Source organism: Gopherus flavomarginatus, chromosome 1 (genome assembly GCF_025201925.1).
Source record: "Gopherus flavomarginatus isolate rGopFla2 chromosome 1, rGopFla2.mat.asm, whole genome shotgun sequence".
NCBI classification, from domain to species: domain Eukaryota; kingdom Metazoa; phylum Chordata; order Testudines; family Testudinidae; genus Gopherus; species Gopherus flavomarginatus.
This window is the reverse complement of record NC_066617.1, coordinates 113,657,859-113,673,858: the sequence shown is the minus strand read 5'-3', so window position 1 is coordinate 113,673,858 and position 16,000 is coordinate 113,657,859. Positions and strand designations below refer to the sequence as shown.

At 40.6% G+C, this 16,000-nt stretch overlaps 1 protein-coding gene across 6 annotated transcripts in view; it reads left to right on the top strand.

The window, feature by feature from the left end:
• FGD4 (FYVE, RhoGEF and PH domain containing 4) overlaps positions 1-16,000 on the top strand; it is a 217,671-nt gene that overhangs the window by 122,558 nt on the left and 79,113 nt on the right. For 4 of the 6 annotated variants that reach the window (XM_050918294.1, XM_050918313.1, XM_050918303.1 and 1 more), the window contains exon 2: positions 13,897-14,058. The exons of 1 other annotated variant lie outside the window; for it this stretch is intronic. Coding sequence is in view for 2 of the 5 variants with exons in the window: in XM_050918313.1 (XP_050774270.1) it covers positions 13,897-14,058 (162 nt within the window). In the remaining 3 variants the exon portion in view is untranslated. Of the gene's footprint in view, positions 1-13,896; positions 14,059-16,000 lie in introns of those variants that run through there. One more of the 6 variants, XM_050918323.1, reaches the window with a different exon arrangement.

The following is a 16,000-nucleotide window of genomic DNA, read 5'->3' as shown; positions in this document are numbered from 1 at the left end:
CATTATGCTCTGATGCAGGGGTAGGCAACCTATGGCACATGTGCTGAAGGCTGCATGCAAGCTGATTTTTTTCAGTGGCACTTGCACTGCCCAGGTCCTGGCCACTAGTCCGGGGGTCTTTGCATTTTAATTTAATTTTAAATGAAGCTTCTTAAACATTTCTAAAACCTTATTTACTTACATACAACAATAGTTTAGGTATATATTATAGATTTATAGAAAGAGACCTTCTAAAAACATTAAAATGTATTACTGGCACGCGAAACCTTAAATTAAAGTGAATAAATGAAGACTCGGCACACCACTTCTGAAATGTTGCCAACCCCTGCTCTGATGATATATGGAGGTCTAAGTCTTCATAGGCAATGTCCACATGAAAACTGGCACCACTGTGGCAAGTTTAGTAGAGGAGAATGAAAGGAGACTGCAGGAGGGGTTCCAACCGAATGATTTCACAGGAAGCCCTAAATTTGCTTAAATCAGCCATTTAAGGCTATTCTTGTGGTATTTCCAACCAGGTCAAAAGCAGGAAGTACTGGCATTCTTGTGAGGTTTGCAGCTTGAGTTCTTTATACTTCTGAGTTGGTGCTGCAGACGTTCCCAGGGAGCTGCTGTTCTGTGTTTTGTAGATGTTGGCTGTTAATTACTTGGCAGCAAGCTGGGACTACTTAAGTAGCCTAAAAATGGTCTGTGTCCCCCCAAAATTAGAAAAAGCATGCTAAACAGAGCAGCTGTAATGCTGCAGAGAGGCAATGCTGGTATTACCTATGTCAGGGGCAGCAAGCACAGGACTCAGTCTACTTCAGTCTGCTCTAACAAACGGGATGATTTTCTAAGGTATACTTCCCTTTTTTACATGATTTGTTGTCTTTCAGTAGTAAATGTTAGTGTCTGGCCTTCGTTATGGAGTTAACCTCAGTGCACGGCATTCTAGAATTAAGGCACTGCTTTTAAAACTTCTTTTCATATTTGAATTCATAGATCTTAGAGTCGTGATTTTCTTTTCATGCTTGAGTTAGTGGGGCTATAAGTGGTTATGCCATACACGTTATCCATTTCTGCAGTTTGAAAGAATTGAGAAATAAAAGAGATGGTTCACACTATTAACAGTTTGGGTCCAGTGTTTGAAATTTGCTTTGATTTTTTCTTTTAAGGCTCTCTTGTGCCTTTTCTATATTTCAGGCAGATTTTATACTGAGTCTTTACCTCAGTTTATTTTATGTGGTATAATCTTGAAGATTTGTACATTTGCATTTAAATTAATCAAAGGAATAGTCAGTTTTAAAACTTCTTTAATTAGTTTGTTTTTCTCTTCTTGGGGATGAGGTTATTTTCTTGCAGCATCCTGTTTCTAAAAATATTATCTAGTAGCAGAGAGCCTTCGTTCAGTGAAAGATATCTGCGCTCATCTTTTAAAATGTATGTAGCTATTTTTAAAATAAGCAAGTTGCTTAAGAAGTGTTTTAACAGCACAGATCAACAGCCAGTAAGAGTGACGGACCAGGTGGTTACAAAAGACATTATACAGATGCATTAAAAATGTGTTCTAAGCATTTTCATATGATGAGCAATAAAGGAATGAAGGAATTTGAGTTTATATTTAGCTTTTATTATTTTTTAGGAAAGCTGTTGCCCAATACCATTATTCTATATTAGTTTAAAAAAGGCAATGCAAATACACTAAAATTTTCACTGTATTTTAGAACCTCAACTGCCACTGTAACTACAGCTGTTTGTATTTATGTAACATTAAGAACTCTATCTTTTCTCTTATTTTATTTTATGTTATGTTATGTTATGTTGTTTTAAACTAGAGCTTCTCCATTAGCATTTGGATGGCCATGCTAAAGAATGTTAGATTATACTCTGTCAGAGCATAATTCCATGATAGGTGTCTTGTGTATTGCTGGTATCTAGGGTTGCCAACTTTCTAATTGTAGAAAACTGAATACGCTTGCCCTGCCTCCACCCCACTCCTTCCCTGAGGCCCCACCCCCCACTCACTCCACTCCCTGTCCCTCTGTTGCTTGCTCTCCCCCGCCCTTGCTCACTCGCTCATTTTCAGCAGGTTGGGGCAGGAGACTGGGATTCAGAGGGGGCTGTTGGCTGGGGCCAAGGGGTTCAGAGTGTGGGAGGGGACTCTAGGCTGGGGCGGGGGGTTGGGGTGTGGGAGGGGATAAGGGCTCTGGCTGCAGATGTGAGCTCTGGGGTGGGACTGGGGATGACTGGTTTGGGATGTAGGAGCGGGTTCCAAGCTGAGGTAGGGGGTTGGAGCACGGGAACAGATGCGGGGTGCAGGCTCCGGGAGGGAGTTTGAGTGCTGGAATGGGTTTGGAGACGGGGCAGGGGGTTGTGGTGTGGGGGTTCAGGGTGCGGGCTCCAGGTTGTGATGACCTCAGGTGGCCCTGCCATTTCCTGGGGATGGCAGAAGCCCACATGGCTCCCTGGAAGCAATGGGCTGTCCCCCCGGCTCCTAGGCAGAGCAGCCAGGGGGGCCCCACGCGCCCGCTGGTGCTACCCCTGCAGCCCCATTGGCCACAGTTTCCAGCCAATGGGAGCTGTGGAGCTGACGCTCAGCGTGGCGCCTGTGTTATGCTTATAAGAAACACAGAGAATCTATTTAAAGGGGATAAGGCAATACGCTGCGTTTATTGAGAGTACAATTTAAGCATTGAAATCAACATATGCACATGCGCGCACACAGAGTTCTGCAGCTGGATCTTATAGTTATCGGTCCTTAGTGTTGCTCGGTCAATTCCAGTGGCCAGCTGAAACTGCACATGAGGGAGGGGAGCTAGACCTCTGTCAAATGTATTCAAAGCTCCAATGTTGATGCAAAACAAACCCAAAGTCCCATGGCAATACACCCTTCTTTTATAGCAATAAATTCCCATATCTTGCTGTGTCATACCCACGAGGTAGTCAAGGTTGTTCTTAATTAGCATTATTTTGAGTTGTTACGGGAAGGATCCGCAGCTGTTTCTTATCTGTCCCTTTGGATCAACTCCTTATCTTGTCCTTGGGGTTTATGCCTTTGCTTTAGGGTCATCAGTCTGCCCTCCGGGTGATTGATGATAAAATTGGTACCTCTTGATTCCTCTACTCCCTTCTTGACCATCCAGCCTACTTGTCCTTTTTCAGTTAATTACAATACATTCTTCACTCACACCAAACAGTAAATAAGGCAATTACAGCCATAAAACTTCTATCCTTCTAAGAACCAATGTTAACATAATCAGCAAAAAATAAACTCAGAACAATTTCTTCTTACTAATTCAAGGCTACAGTTTCTTCTTACGAATTCAAAGCTAGCAAAAAGGAGTACAATTTTACTTGAGACAATTTCTTCCCATTAGGCTTTTGGCCTACACCTGTAGGTGGGGCCGTGTGCAGAGCCCCTGGCTATCCCTCCACCTAGGAGCTGGAGAGAAATGCTGCTGCTTCCCAGGAGCTAGGCACGGAGCGAGCCTGCCTGCCCCGCTGTTGGCAAATGGACTTTTGGCGGCCCAGTCAGCTGTGCTGACCAGAGCTGCCAGGGTCCCTTTGAAAACTGGACGCTTGGCAACCCTACTGATGCCCTGAAGAAAATGTATTTTTCATTTTGTTCACTTAGGGCCTCATTTTGCAGCCCATATTCATGCAAGTAATCCCACTGAGTGTAATGACTCCGCTTGTGAGAGTAAGGATTTCCTATGTTAAGGACTGCAGAATTGGGCTCTTTAGAAAATGATAAATCAGAACATTTGAGGCCTGACCCAAAGCATATTGAAGTCAGTGGAAAGATTCCCCTTGACTTCACTGGGATCCTGGCTATAAGCCTTAAGCAGAACATTTACAGTGGGAAAAGTGATCTAGAACGCAGACATTTGCAGAGTTATTCACATTCCAGAGTAATGCCATGAGAATAAAGGGAAAAATCCACTGGGGTATCATTACAGAAATGCTTCCGGTTAGTGCTTTCCAGAAGAGGTGTATATATTACAATTGAAAATACCGTTGATGTAGGGAGTGACTTACAAAAGCAACTGAAACTTGACTGGTTTCCTCTTTTCCCCAGTCACATGTGCACTAAGCTGTAAAAGCCAACAGAGAGATAGGGAGGAGGAGAAGGAAGAAATCAGCCCTCAGACACAATATCTGAGTGACGCTCAACCTTTCTGGACTATTGTACTACTTTGGAGAGTCTGATATGTCTTGTGTACCCCACTTAAAAACTACTTTCTTACAAAATCAAACCTATTACTGAAAAATTGCTAACTTTCTCATTTTTACCACAATTTTATAAAATACATTAATTGGAATATAAATTTTGCACTCAAATTTCAGTATTTAGTATGTAGAGCAATATAACCAGGGCTGTAACTAAGAGTGGAGATTTCAAGGGATTGTTTGAAATCTTGTGGTAATGCTTTTATCTTATTGAAACAATACCATGAGTTTTGTTCAGGTTAAAACTAGTTTAAAAAAAAGGTTCAAAAAAATGTTAAAAGGTAATGTATGTAAACCCTATTCTTTGGATCCCTTCATCTTACTTGGGCTCAGAGTGAGCATATAGGTTTGCCTGCGTGGAGCAGCTTATGGGATCAGGGTCAACTGATGAAGATCAATACAACACACAAGACTGGATTGATAAATTGACTCTTGGCAATCTCTTGGATTTTATAAATTGCCCAGTGTCAGTGTAATACCTCTAGTGAATTAGTATTGAATTTCCCCTTTGGTCACTTAGTTTGCATGATGTACTGTACATCAAGATTCCAGGTTGGGATCCAAAAACCTATTGCTGTAAATCTTGATCATGTTGTTGATGTTCCACTCTATCCTTAAAGCTTAATCCTACAATTCTCAGGGAGGCACAACTCTTATTGACCTATCTGAGAATTTGTCTGTGTCAAGAGTCATAGATTCATAGTCATAGATTCTAGAGTCAGAAGGGACCAATGTGATCATCTAGTCCAACCCCCTGCACAAAGCAGGCCACAGAACCCTACCCATCCACTTCTATAACAAACCCCTAACCTATACCTGAGTTACTGAAGTCTTCAAATTGTGGTTTGAAGACCTCAAGCTGCAGAGAATCCACCAGCAGGTGACCCATGCCCCACGCTGCAGGGGAAGGCGAAAAACCTCCAGGGCCTCTGCCAATCTACCCCGGAGGAAAATTCCTTCCCGACCCCAAATATGGCGATCAGCTAAACCCTGAGCATGTGGGCAAGACTCACCAGCCAGCACTCAGCAAAGAATTCTCTGCAGTAACTCAGTTCCCATCCCATCCAACATCCCATCACCAACCACTGGGCAAACTTATCTGGCGATAATCAAAGATCAGTTGCCAAAATTAGGCTTTCCTGTCATACCATCCCTTCCATAAACTTATCAAGCTTAATCTTAAAGCCAGATATGTCTTCTGCCCCCACTACTCCCCTTGGAAGGCTGTTCCAGAACTTCACTCCTCTAATGGTTAGAAACCTTGGTCTAATTTCAAGTCTAAACTTCCTAGTGTCCAGTTTATACCCATTCGTTCTTGTATCTACATTGGTACTAAGCTTAAATAATTCCTCTCCCTCTCTAATATTAATCCCTCTGATATATTTATAAAGAGAAAGACTGAAGGATTACATATGTGATTTTGATCAAGAAAACCTGTTGGTTAAATAAGGACATAAGCAATTGATAGATATAGAAAAATACTCGAAAGTCCAACTATTTTAAATTCCTCAGATCAACTTCTTTCTGTTTAGGTGTGTGTTATAAAATGAGCTTACTTGGTTTGGCAGTCATCTTTGTATATTTGGGTGAGTATTGCAGAAGAAATTATCTTCTGCATATATTGTTTTAATAAGTTAAATTCCTCCAGGTTTGTGTGGGGTTCAGGGTAGTTTTTTGAGGGGGAGGGGTGTTTGTGTGGGTGTTTTTGTTTGAAGTCCTAAAACTGATTTGAGCCCTTTTGCTTTGGGGTTCCTCATGATAAAGAGGATGGAAAATTTTTGCCTTTTCCTACATTTATGGAAAAGTCTATAAGAGTAAGGGTATTTTGTATTAAACTATTCTATAGAATTTAAGAGAACTTTCAGTATTATATAATTTTGTAGAATACTTCAAAAAATAAATGATTGGCATGTTCTTACCTTTAAAATTTTATTTAAAATGTAACTTCTGTGAATTTCTGTAGCCTTTTTTTATAATGAAGGCTGCAAAATCAAGAAGCTATTGAAAATTCAACTTGACTGACTGTTATCACAGAGTTGCCACAGATACCTACTATTTGAAGTATGGGACAAAATAGGGCGACACCGATATCGGGTAACTGTTGGCAAAAGTTTATAGTTTAATAGCAACCACTGTAAATAAAATCTCCGCATTTCAGCTGTTATCTTCCAGTATGAGTTCTGCAACAGGTTGTGTGCGCATACATGCATGTTTCCCTATTTCTTATCCTCCTTTCTCCATCAAACTTACGAGCAGAGAGGGTAGTGAAGATGACTGATCATAAAACACCCTGCCTGGTATCAAGAATTGACCATCCTTGAAAAGGAAAGGTTGTTTATGTCTCATTCACACCCATAAGCCAAGCAATGCTTTGGTATCTAATTTTAGGTCTATCAGCTTTAAGTATGCTATTAAAATCCTATATTCCTGTTTGTTCCATCTATATGTTGCACAACCTCTATTAAAGCTGAATACTTGGTGCAACATCAACAGAAGGGTACTAACTGGTCATGCTTGGGTAACCGGGGGAGTAAAACACCAGAAAAACATTTGTAGAGTAAATACCCACTTGTGAAATATTTTGCTTCTCCCAGAAAATATTGGGTAGTAAGTACTCAGCATCCAGCTCAGGCTTTGGCTTGAATATTGTTGGTGTGAAATTGAACCTGAGATAAAATAGAACAATGTGTTTGGAAATACACTATTAACATTATCAATAAAGGCACTAAACCTTGTTAGTAAGGAGAAAACAGGGTAAATGCCTTCTTGCTTCCTCTAAAATGATATGACAAATCTGGTGAGGATTGATTTTATTCGCTGCAGCAAATGGTATACACCAAAAGAAGAGGGAATTAATGTAGCCCAGAGAACATTAGCAGGATGTATAACATACACTTAACTATTGAAAATAATGTGGGGGAGGAAGGGTAGGAAGGTTTGTGGGGAAAGTTAGGGGGAGGGGATGTGCTTCTACTGTCTACTGCAGCATACAAAATCTCTTTGCTTGTGTCTAGAGCAGTGGTTCCCAAACTTTAACAATCTGTGAACCCCTTTCAATAAAATGTCAAGTCTTGTGAACCCCCTCCTAAAAATGAACATTTCTAGGTATTTTTTCCTTTACCTGAGTATAAATTATAAAAGCAGTGATCTTGGAAATATAAAATTTGTGTTTGACATGATTATTACACACTTATTAATTATTTATCATTACAGTATTTTTATTACGTTATGAAAATTGCAACATTCTTCTCACTTCAGTAGCTTGTATCACTTTGAATAAGCCTGTTTATAAGACAAGGCTCCTATGTTTCATCAAGGAGTATCAGATGAGAAACAGCATGAAGGTATTTAAGAAGCCATCTCAGATTTCCTCCTACACAAGCATTCAGGGCTTGAGCAGTCCAGGCAAACAATGCACATTACAACAAAGCTTAAACTTGTTCTTTATAATAATTTAAAAAACAAAACTAGCTGCCTATTTAATTGTAAAAACAGCAAAAAATATCCACCTCCCTTTCCATTTCTTATAAGGAGTCTTGAAGTTTAAATCTCCTCAGTGTGATAGATATGCTTGCTTTGATCTGCTTAGCTGCTGGTCCCTTGCTGCCCGGGGTCCCTAGGGAAGCTCTGTCAGCCATTAGGGAATTTTTCCCTGAGAACCCCCTGTCATATTTCATGAACCTCAGTTTGGGAACCACTGGGCTAGAGAATAACATAGTAAAAATAACCAATTTTCACATATCAGAACTAATATTTACTTGAATTTGCTCTCTGGCATATGTTTTGCCCATAAAGATCTGTTCAATGCCTAAATTCAACCTTTCAAACATAATCCCAGATATTTGCCCAGTGGAAATTTACACAACGCTTTTAGGAAACTAGGTTTTTGCAGAGAAGCAAGAGGAAAACTAGTTTCCTCTTGAATATTCCACCCACTAGTCCTTTCATAGAGGGCCTGGTCTATGCTTAAAAATTAGGTCAATCTAGCTATCTCCCTCAGAGCCTTGAAAAATGTCACACCCTGAGCACTGTAATTAGGTTGACCTCACACCTGGTGTAGACCCAAGTAAGTTGATGGAAGAATTCTTTGGTTGACATAGGTGGATTACCTGTATCAAGAGACCCTCCTTCCACCTGTGAAGGAACTGTTTACAACACTGCATTGGTACCCCTGATAGCTGTGCTGCTGTAGTGTAGACCTACCCGGACAGTTGCTTTTCTCTTATTAACAGCATCATTGACCGCCTAAAGCATTTAATCACTGGCTTACCACTGCGAGCATCGCCTTAAAATAACCTCAGAACTCTGTGCAGAACAGAGTAACAGAGTGAGCAGACTCTTTAAAGCATTTACAGTTTGTAACTGACAATTGCTTTAAAATACAAATGTGTAAACAATTGAGGGCAAGTCAGCAGTTCCCACCCCCCTCACTCCCACCCCAGCTATTGAATGTGTAGATTTCCTGCCTCACACTCTGTAGTTTTAGTTACTTTCAGATTCAATTAAACCTGAAAAAGCCCTGTTTGGTTCTAACAATTACTGTTCATGAGCTGGGGCTGGCTCTTTCTAGTTTTGTATCAAAGATGCTTGAAACTTCTGATTTTCCATGGTTTCATTCCAAAACCAGTGGAAATCCTGCGGTTTCCTTGAATTGTGTCCTTTCTTGCATGTACAGTTTAGTGGATGCAGCTGATGGGATTTACATGTCTATCTTATTGTGCTAGTATAGGGGTCGGCAACTTTTCAGAAATGGTGTGCCGAGTCTTCATTTATTCACTTTAATTTAAGGTTTCGCGTGCCAGTAACACATTTTAATGTTTTTAGAAGGTCTCTTTCTATAAGTCTGTAATATATAACTAAACTATTGTTGTATGTAAAGTAAATAAGGTTTTTAAAATGTTTAAGAAGCTTCATTTAAAATTAAATTAAAATGCAGAGCCCCCCGAACCAGTGGCCAGGACCCCGGCACTGTGAGTGCCACTGAAAATCAGCTTGCGTGCTGCCTTGGGCACGCATGCCATAGATTGCGTACCCCTGTGCTAGTAAATCAGCAACTGTAGTGGGATGTGTAAATTATATAAAGTAAGCCTATGCTTCCTTTGCATTCACAAAACTGCACTTACCAGATGTGAGTCTGAATTGAGGGATCTTCACAAATCAGCCTCATAAAGTTAATTGTATTAAATAAAATAAAATGTTCATACCACTCTTACATCACTTTACAGAGTTGGGTAAGCAATGTTAAGTAACTCCATCTGGCAGATGAGATGTTACACTGACGTTTTAAAAAATGCCCACTGATTTTTGGGAACTTTTGCTTTTGGAGTGTCCACTGTGATACATACATGACTTTTTTTTAAGAGAAGCTGAGCAGATAGCCAGGGGTGGAATCGAGGTACTCTGAGTCCCACTCCCTTTTGGGTCACGTTTTCTCACTTAAAGTATTCAGAATTATTATACACTCACATTATGTGCTCTGGCTTGTTCTGGGTTATTGGATTTTCTTACCACAGATCTCACTCTACCAAATGATACCTTTGGGGAAAGAGTTGTACCCTTATGGAGCAAATCCTTCACCCCTTACTGCAGTCCCTGGCAATCGTAGAGCTGGTTTTGTTTTCTTACATAAAGTTAGGGGCAGGATGCTGATGCCTCCCATGTGCTTAATAAGCTCAGCTCTGTGGAAGCTCAGTATGTCTGTGTGGATCAGAAATGAATCCACTGGATTCCCCTTTCCCATACTTTCTATTTCCAAAAGCAAATCCAGGGTAGCTGGTTAGAAAGCTTTTGCAATATTATTATCTTTTGATAAGCAACCTGCCTTTTTTATTGCAAATGATAGTCATCAAAACTGCAGGAGATCTAAGAAATCAAGATAGTGGTGTAATAAGAATATTCAACTCTGACAGCAAGTGCTTTGAAAACAATTTGATAAACACCATTTTATTCTAAAATTGTTGGCCTTTCAGGATATCTGCAGTTTGTTCTCGTTTTATCTGTCGGACTAGCTTTCTCTCAGGTTTCAACCTTACTGAAATTACTCTGCAAAGCAGAAAAGAACATTTAATTAAGGGCTTGGGTAGTCAGATAATTAGATCGTTTTTCTAATTGGTGAAGTGTGGAAAAAATATTAAAGACATCTGTGGAATATATCCTTGAATTAGTTTAGCACCACAACAGTGAGAAACTATATTTGCTGTGGACAGTGTGCATGGGAATGTACATGTGAATTCAGTAATCATTAATGTGACCTTAAAAAAAATCTGTACTCTTAAACTGACTTTGAAACTGTAATAGTTCTTCCTCCTGAAAACATTTGACTGACTTTCATTTGTGACAAGAATAAGTCTATGTATCCCTGTGGCTTAGACCAGAGGGTCTCAAGCTTTTTCCTTCAGAGGTCCCCCCCAGCATCTATAAAAATTCCACGGCCCACCTGTACCACAATAATTGGTATTTTGCATATAAAAGCCAGGGTTGGCATTAGGGGGTAGCAAGCAGGGCAGTTGCTTGGGGCCTCCGCGAAGCTACATAGCTCAGGCTTCAGCCCCGGGCAGCAGGACACAGAGCCCTGGGCTTCAGCTCCATGCGATGGGGCTTCAGCTTTCTACCTTGGGCCTCAGTGAATCTAATGCTGGCCCTCCTTGGCGGCCCCTCTGAAACCTGCTTGCAGCCCCGTAGGGCCCCAGATGTCTGGTTAAGAACCACTGGCTTAGACTACACCCTAAAACATTTCATACTGTTGGAGGTGTATACCTAGGTGTCTTGAACAGGATTGAAAGTAAAAAAATCTGACCTAAAACCTAATGATCTTGTTCCATCTTCCTATGGCCTGCCCTACAGAACCACAGTTTGAGGATCTGCACCTTGCCAAAATATTTTTTTACTTTTTACAAATGCAAATCAGCCCTCTTTTTGGCACTTCTAACTGTGGCAGATGAAATATGACTAGATGTTCCTAATTAAAATTTTCTGGAAAATTAGATACTGTATCTCACAGCCTAGAACAGATGGAGGATTCCTTCTAACCTCACTGCAGGTGATAGGCAAAAGTGAATAATAAAATACTCATCAAATTTCTGATGCCTAACCCTCCTTCCTGGTAGTGAGATATATAGATTGGAAAATCCCACCGGGATATATTTCACACAATCTTTTTCTCTTCCTTTGTCCTCCCGCAATGGTTTAGTTTGGGGATGGTAAAAGTTATTCCTGTATTAACACTGTAAAAGTAACTAGCTAGCATTATATTGGTAAACAACTGAAATTCTGGGAGTTTCAGTCAAGATTTGTAAATATATGATGCAGAGAACAAATTTGCAGGGGTAAACAAATGTTTCGTTTTTCTCCAGTTGAAAACAAATGCAATACAAACCTATAGCAGTCCATTAAAATCTGCAGCCTTTTGCAGTGTGTTTTATTTCTTGCACACCTAATAGGATTGTAAGTAGCACTTCCAAGTTCTGTTGCCTTCCAGGCTAAATTAAGTTTGTTTTTAAGACACTGGTTTGAAGCCAAAGCTGACAGTTCCTGAGATTTATTGTACATCAGATGTCCCTAGTGTGGGGGTTGGCAACCTTTCAGAAGTGCTATGCCGAATCTTCATTTATTCACTCTAATTTTAAGGTTTCACGTGCCAGTAATACATTTTAATGTTCTTAGAAGGTCTCTTTCTATAAGCCTATAATGTATAACGAAACTATTATTGTATGTAAAGTAAATAAGGTTTTTAAAATGTTTAAGAAGCTTCATTTAAAATTAAATTAAAATGCAGAGCCCTCCAGACCGGTGGCTGGGACCCAGGCAGCGTGAGTGCCATTGAAAATCAGCTCGCGTGCCGCCTTCGGCACACGTGCCATAGGTTGCCTACCCCTGCCCTAGGTTATGACTACTAAACATTGTAAAGGATTTCTTACACCAAGGTTTCCTTGCACTACCTCAGTTTAAGTTCTGGGTACCCTTCATGAAAACTAAGCATAACCTATTAACCATGCCAGAATAAACTACACTTCATAGTAGCCAGTTCATGTGCTTTTGAAGAAAATAGCATCAAAAGTTTGAAATATAACTTAAACTTCTACACAACTTTTAAAACTCCAACAAATATTGTGTTGTAAACAGGACAAGTGTTCCTATATTTTGAATAAAAGATTGTTCATTTGACAGGAATCTCAAATGTAGTCTAGCCCATTCATAAAATCAGCCCTTTGGTGGGATTTTTGTGTGTGTGTGGGGGGTGGGGCATATATGTTTTAAATCTCAAATAATTTATTAATTATCAGCTTTTCAGTGGAAACGATTCTGGAAGCCTTTTATGCTAGTCTTGGTCTTTTATTACTTTTCAGGTAGGGTTTAAGAAACCATGATCAAAATTTTCAAACATAAAAGCCTACAATTAAGACTCCTAAAGCTATATTTAGCCCACCTGCCTGCCTTTCAAAAATGCTGTGCACCGAACAGCTCCTACTGACCTCACTAAAGGCTCTTACTTTTGAAAACTTTGACTCAGGGTCTTAAATATCTGATTATCTTATTTTTCTGTTATTAAATTAGTGGAATTGTAGAAGTAGCCAGTCAAGAAGTGCTTCTTGAGAATTAAATATTAATTGAATGTGAGATTGAAAAGAGTGAATAATACAGCTAGTCCATTTGTAATCTCCAATGTGTTTGTGAAAAATGATCTTAACCTCTGGTGTTGCATCAAGCTGTCTTTAGGCAAAGAAGATAACATACCTTTTCGCTTGTTGGCATAAATCACATCTTGCTGGGAGAAACATAGCTGATTTATTTTCAGATGCTTATGATAGAATGCTTGGAGAAGGAAACAACAAATACAGTTAGATGAGATAAAAGGCAATTTTAAGATTCCTTCTTTATGTACGTAAACCATTATCACCAGCATGGTTGATCGTATAGGAAAGTTGTTACCTTTAGTCAGTCAAATGTCCACTATGGTAGTCTTTATTGAAGTATCTATTTGCCGATCCAGGTAGCTAAGTGTGCATCTTGGCAAAATCAATGTAGAGAAAAATGAAATAGTTGTTTGGTCACTCTATTTGCATATCTATATCTGTTCACAAAATATTGCTAGATATGAAAACATTTGAGAGGTTGTCTGTATGTCGCAACACGTTTTTTAAAATTAAACAAATTCTTTAATTTTACCAAGAAAGAGCACACATCTAGAGTGATACTATTTATAGACATTTAAATGGAACAGTAACTGGAAATGTGAAACTCAGTACCCAGGGCTGCCACAAAATCATTCGTAACTTTCTCTGTAGAAGTGAAATGATAGAACATATTGTGTAGAACAGTGGTCTCCAAACTTTTTTGATTGTGCGCCCCTATCAGTAAAAAAAATTTTGAGCACACACCCTCTGCCGTGCTGCAGGACAAGCTTTACCATTTTTGCTGCCCCAAGCGCCGCCCCCCCCCCCAAAAGCCACTCAAACTCCCCCCCCCCCCAAACTGCCAAAGCACGCCAAAAAAAAAAAGCTGCCTGAATGGCACTGCTCCAGTGGCGCTCCTCCTGCCACGCACCCCGAAGGATCTTCTTGCAGAGCCCCTGGGGTACATGCATCCCACTTTGGAGACCACTGATGTAGAACATTATATCCTTGCTATCCTACGCATTATTCATGCTTACTTCTTTTTTTTTTCCCCCTCTCCCCCCCCCCCCTATAGACAGCAGCACCTGTCCAAAGAGTCTCCTAACTAAGTCTTGCTCAGCAAATAGCACAACCTGGCTAGTCAAGCAGAACGCATGCAATGAAGTGGCTCAGGGAATAAATGGAAACGTGCCAGTTAAACAGTCCCCACGTTCAGCTTCAAGTCCAAAGCCACAAGGTAAGTACAGATGCAAATACTCTGTTTACATAAGTCATTCTGTGGCTAGCTGACCCTGTTTCAAGAGACAGGCAGGCTTCCTGGGGAGTGCAGCCTCCATTCTCCTTTGAGATTATTAAGTGGTCATCTTGCTCGCCTTCGTTTACCTTACAAGTAAATGTCCTTTTCATTGTATTTGGTTTCACTTTGCTTAATTTACATTGGAGACACAGTCAAGCCAGCAAAACAATAGGATTAGGGTTTAGACTCTGTATATTACCAGTTTGCATATGACACTTCACACAACACCGTTTAGCTACAGATTGACAAAGGTGAATTGGGGCAATGAGTGGGTCAGGCCTGATGAGTTATGGTTTTGTTTACCCTCTGCCATTTGGCACTGAGGGGCTCCATGAGTCTCATGCTAGTTTTCAGAAGGAGTCCTGCATCCTTGAGCTGGAAGGATATGTTCCTATATTTAAATTATATGGTGAGCAAAACAGCCCAGCTGAGTAGGCGGCGTTAAGGGGGCATTTCAGATTCTAGCAGAAATGGGAACCCTAGGTAGTGAGGTGGGTGGTTGTGTGGGAGAAGAACACATTATATTGAACGTATTATTCTTTACTCTTTATTATGCAAATGTGCACATTGAATGGAGGAAGTATATTTCCCTCACTCCCGCCAATGAATTACATATTCACTTTGATTTGCCCTCTAAAGATTGCTAAAAGATAACAAGAAAACATTTTACAAATATGTGAAAAGCAAGAGGAAGACCAAGGACAGGGTGGGTCCATTACTTAACGAGGAGGGAAAGACAGTAACAGAAAATGCAGCAACAGCCAAAGTGATAAATGCCTTTTTTCTTTCATTTTTGACCAGAAAGGTTAGCAGTGATCAGATGACTAATATAGAGAACATCAGTGTAAACGGGATAGGATCTGAGGCTTAAAATAAGAGAACAAGTTAAGAATTACTTAAACAAGTCGGCAGGGCCTGACAAGATACTGAAGCAACTGGCTGTGGAGATTTCTAAGCCATTATCTTTGAGAACTCATGGATGATGGGAAGAGATTCCAGAGGACTGGAAAAGGGTAAATATAGTACCTATCTATAAAAAAGAGAATAAAGATAACCCAGAGAATCATAGCCCAGTTATAAAGGCGATGGAGCGAATAATGAATCAGTTTGTAAGCACGTAGAAGATATTAAAAAGATAAGTAACAGTCAACATGGGTTTGTCGAGAAAACTCATGTCAAACCAACCTAATATCCTTCTTTGACAGGGTAACAAGCCTTGTGAAGCAGAGGGTGGGGTGGAGAAGCAGTACATGTGGTATAATCTTGGCTTTAATAAGGCTTTTCATACTGTCTCACATGTCATTCTCATAAGCCAACTAGGGAAACGTAGCCTAAACATGCCTACGGTAACTCATCACTTAAAGTCATCCTGGCTAAGGTTGTTTTGTTGTTACATTGCTGATCAATTAGGGAACATGCTCTTTTAAAGTTTGCAATGCTCCCTTCTAACGTTGTTTGGCAGCTACCTGCTTTGTCCACTTCTTGCAGGAAGAGCAGCCCATTGGAGCTAGCTGGTGGGGGCTTGGAACCAGGGTGGACCGGAAGCCTCCTGTCAGCTCCCCACTCCCCTAAATTCCCTGTGCAGCAGCTGCCTGCATTTCAGCTGTTCCTCCCCCCCACTCCATATGCTGCTCCTGCCTTCTGACTTGCAGTTGCTCCCCGAGACTCCTGCTTGCTGTGCTGGAGGGAGGGAAGGAAGAGGGGGGCTAATGTCAGGGTGTCCTCCTCCCCCTGCTCCTGCAACCCATTTACCCCATCTTCCATAGAGCAGGGGGGAGACACCAGAGCTCAGGATGGAGGGAGCTTGCAGCAGCTGTGATCTCAACAAGCTGATCTAATTAACAAGGTAGTGTACTTAAAGGGGAAATGCTCGTATCTCTCT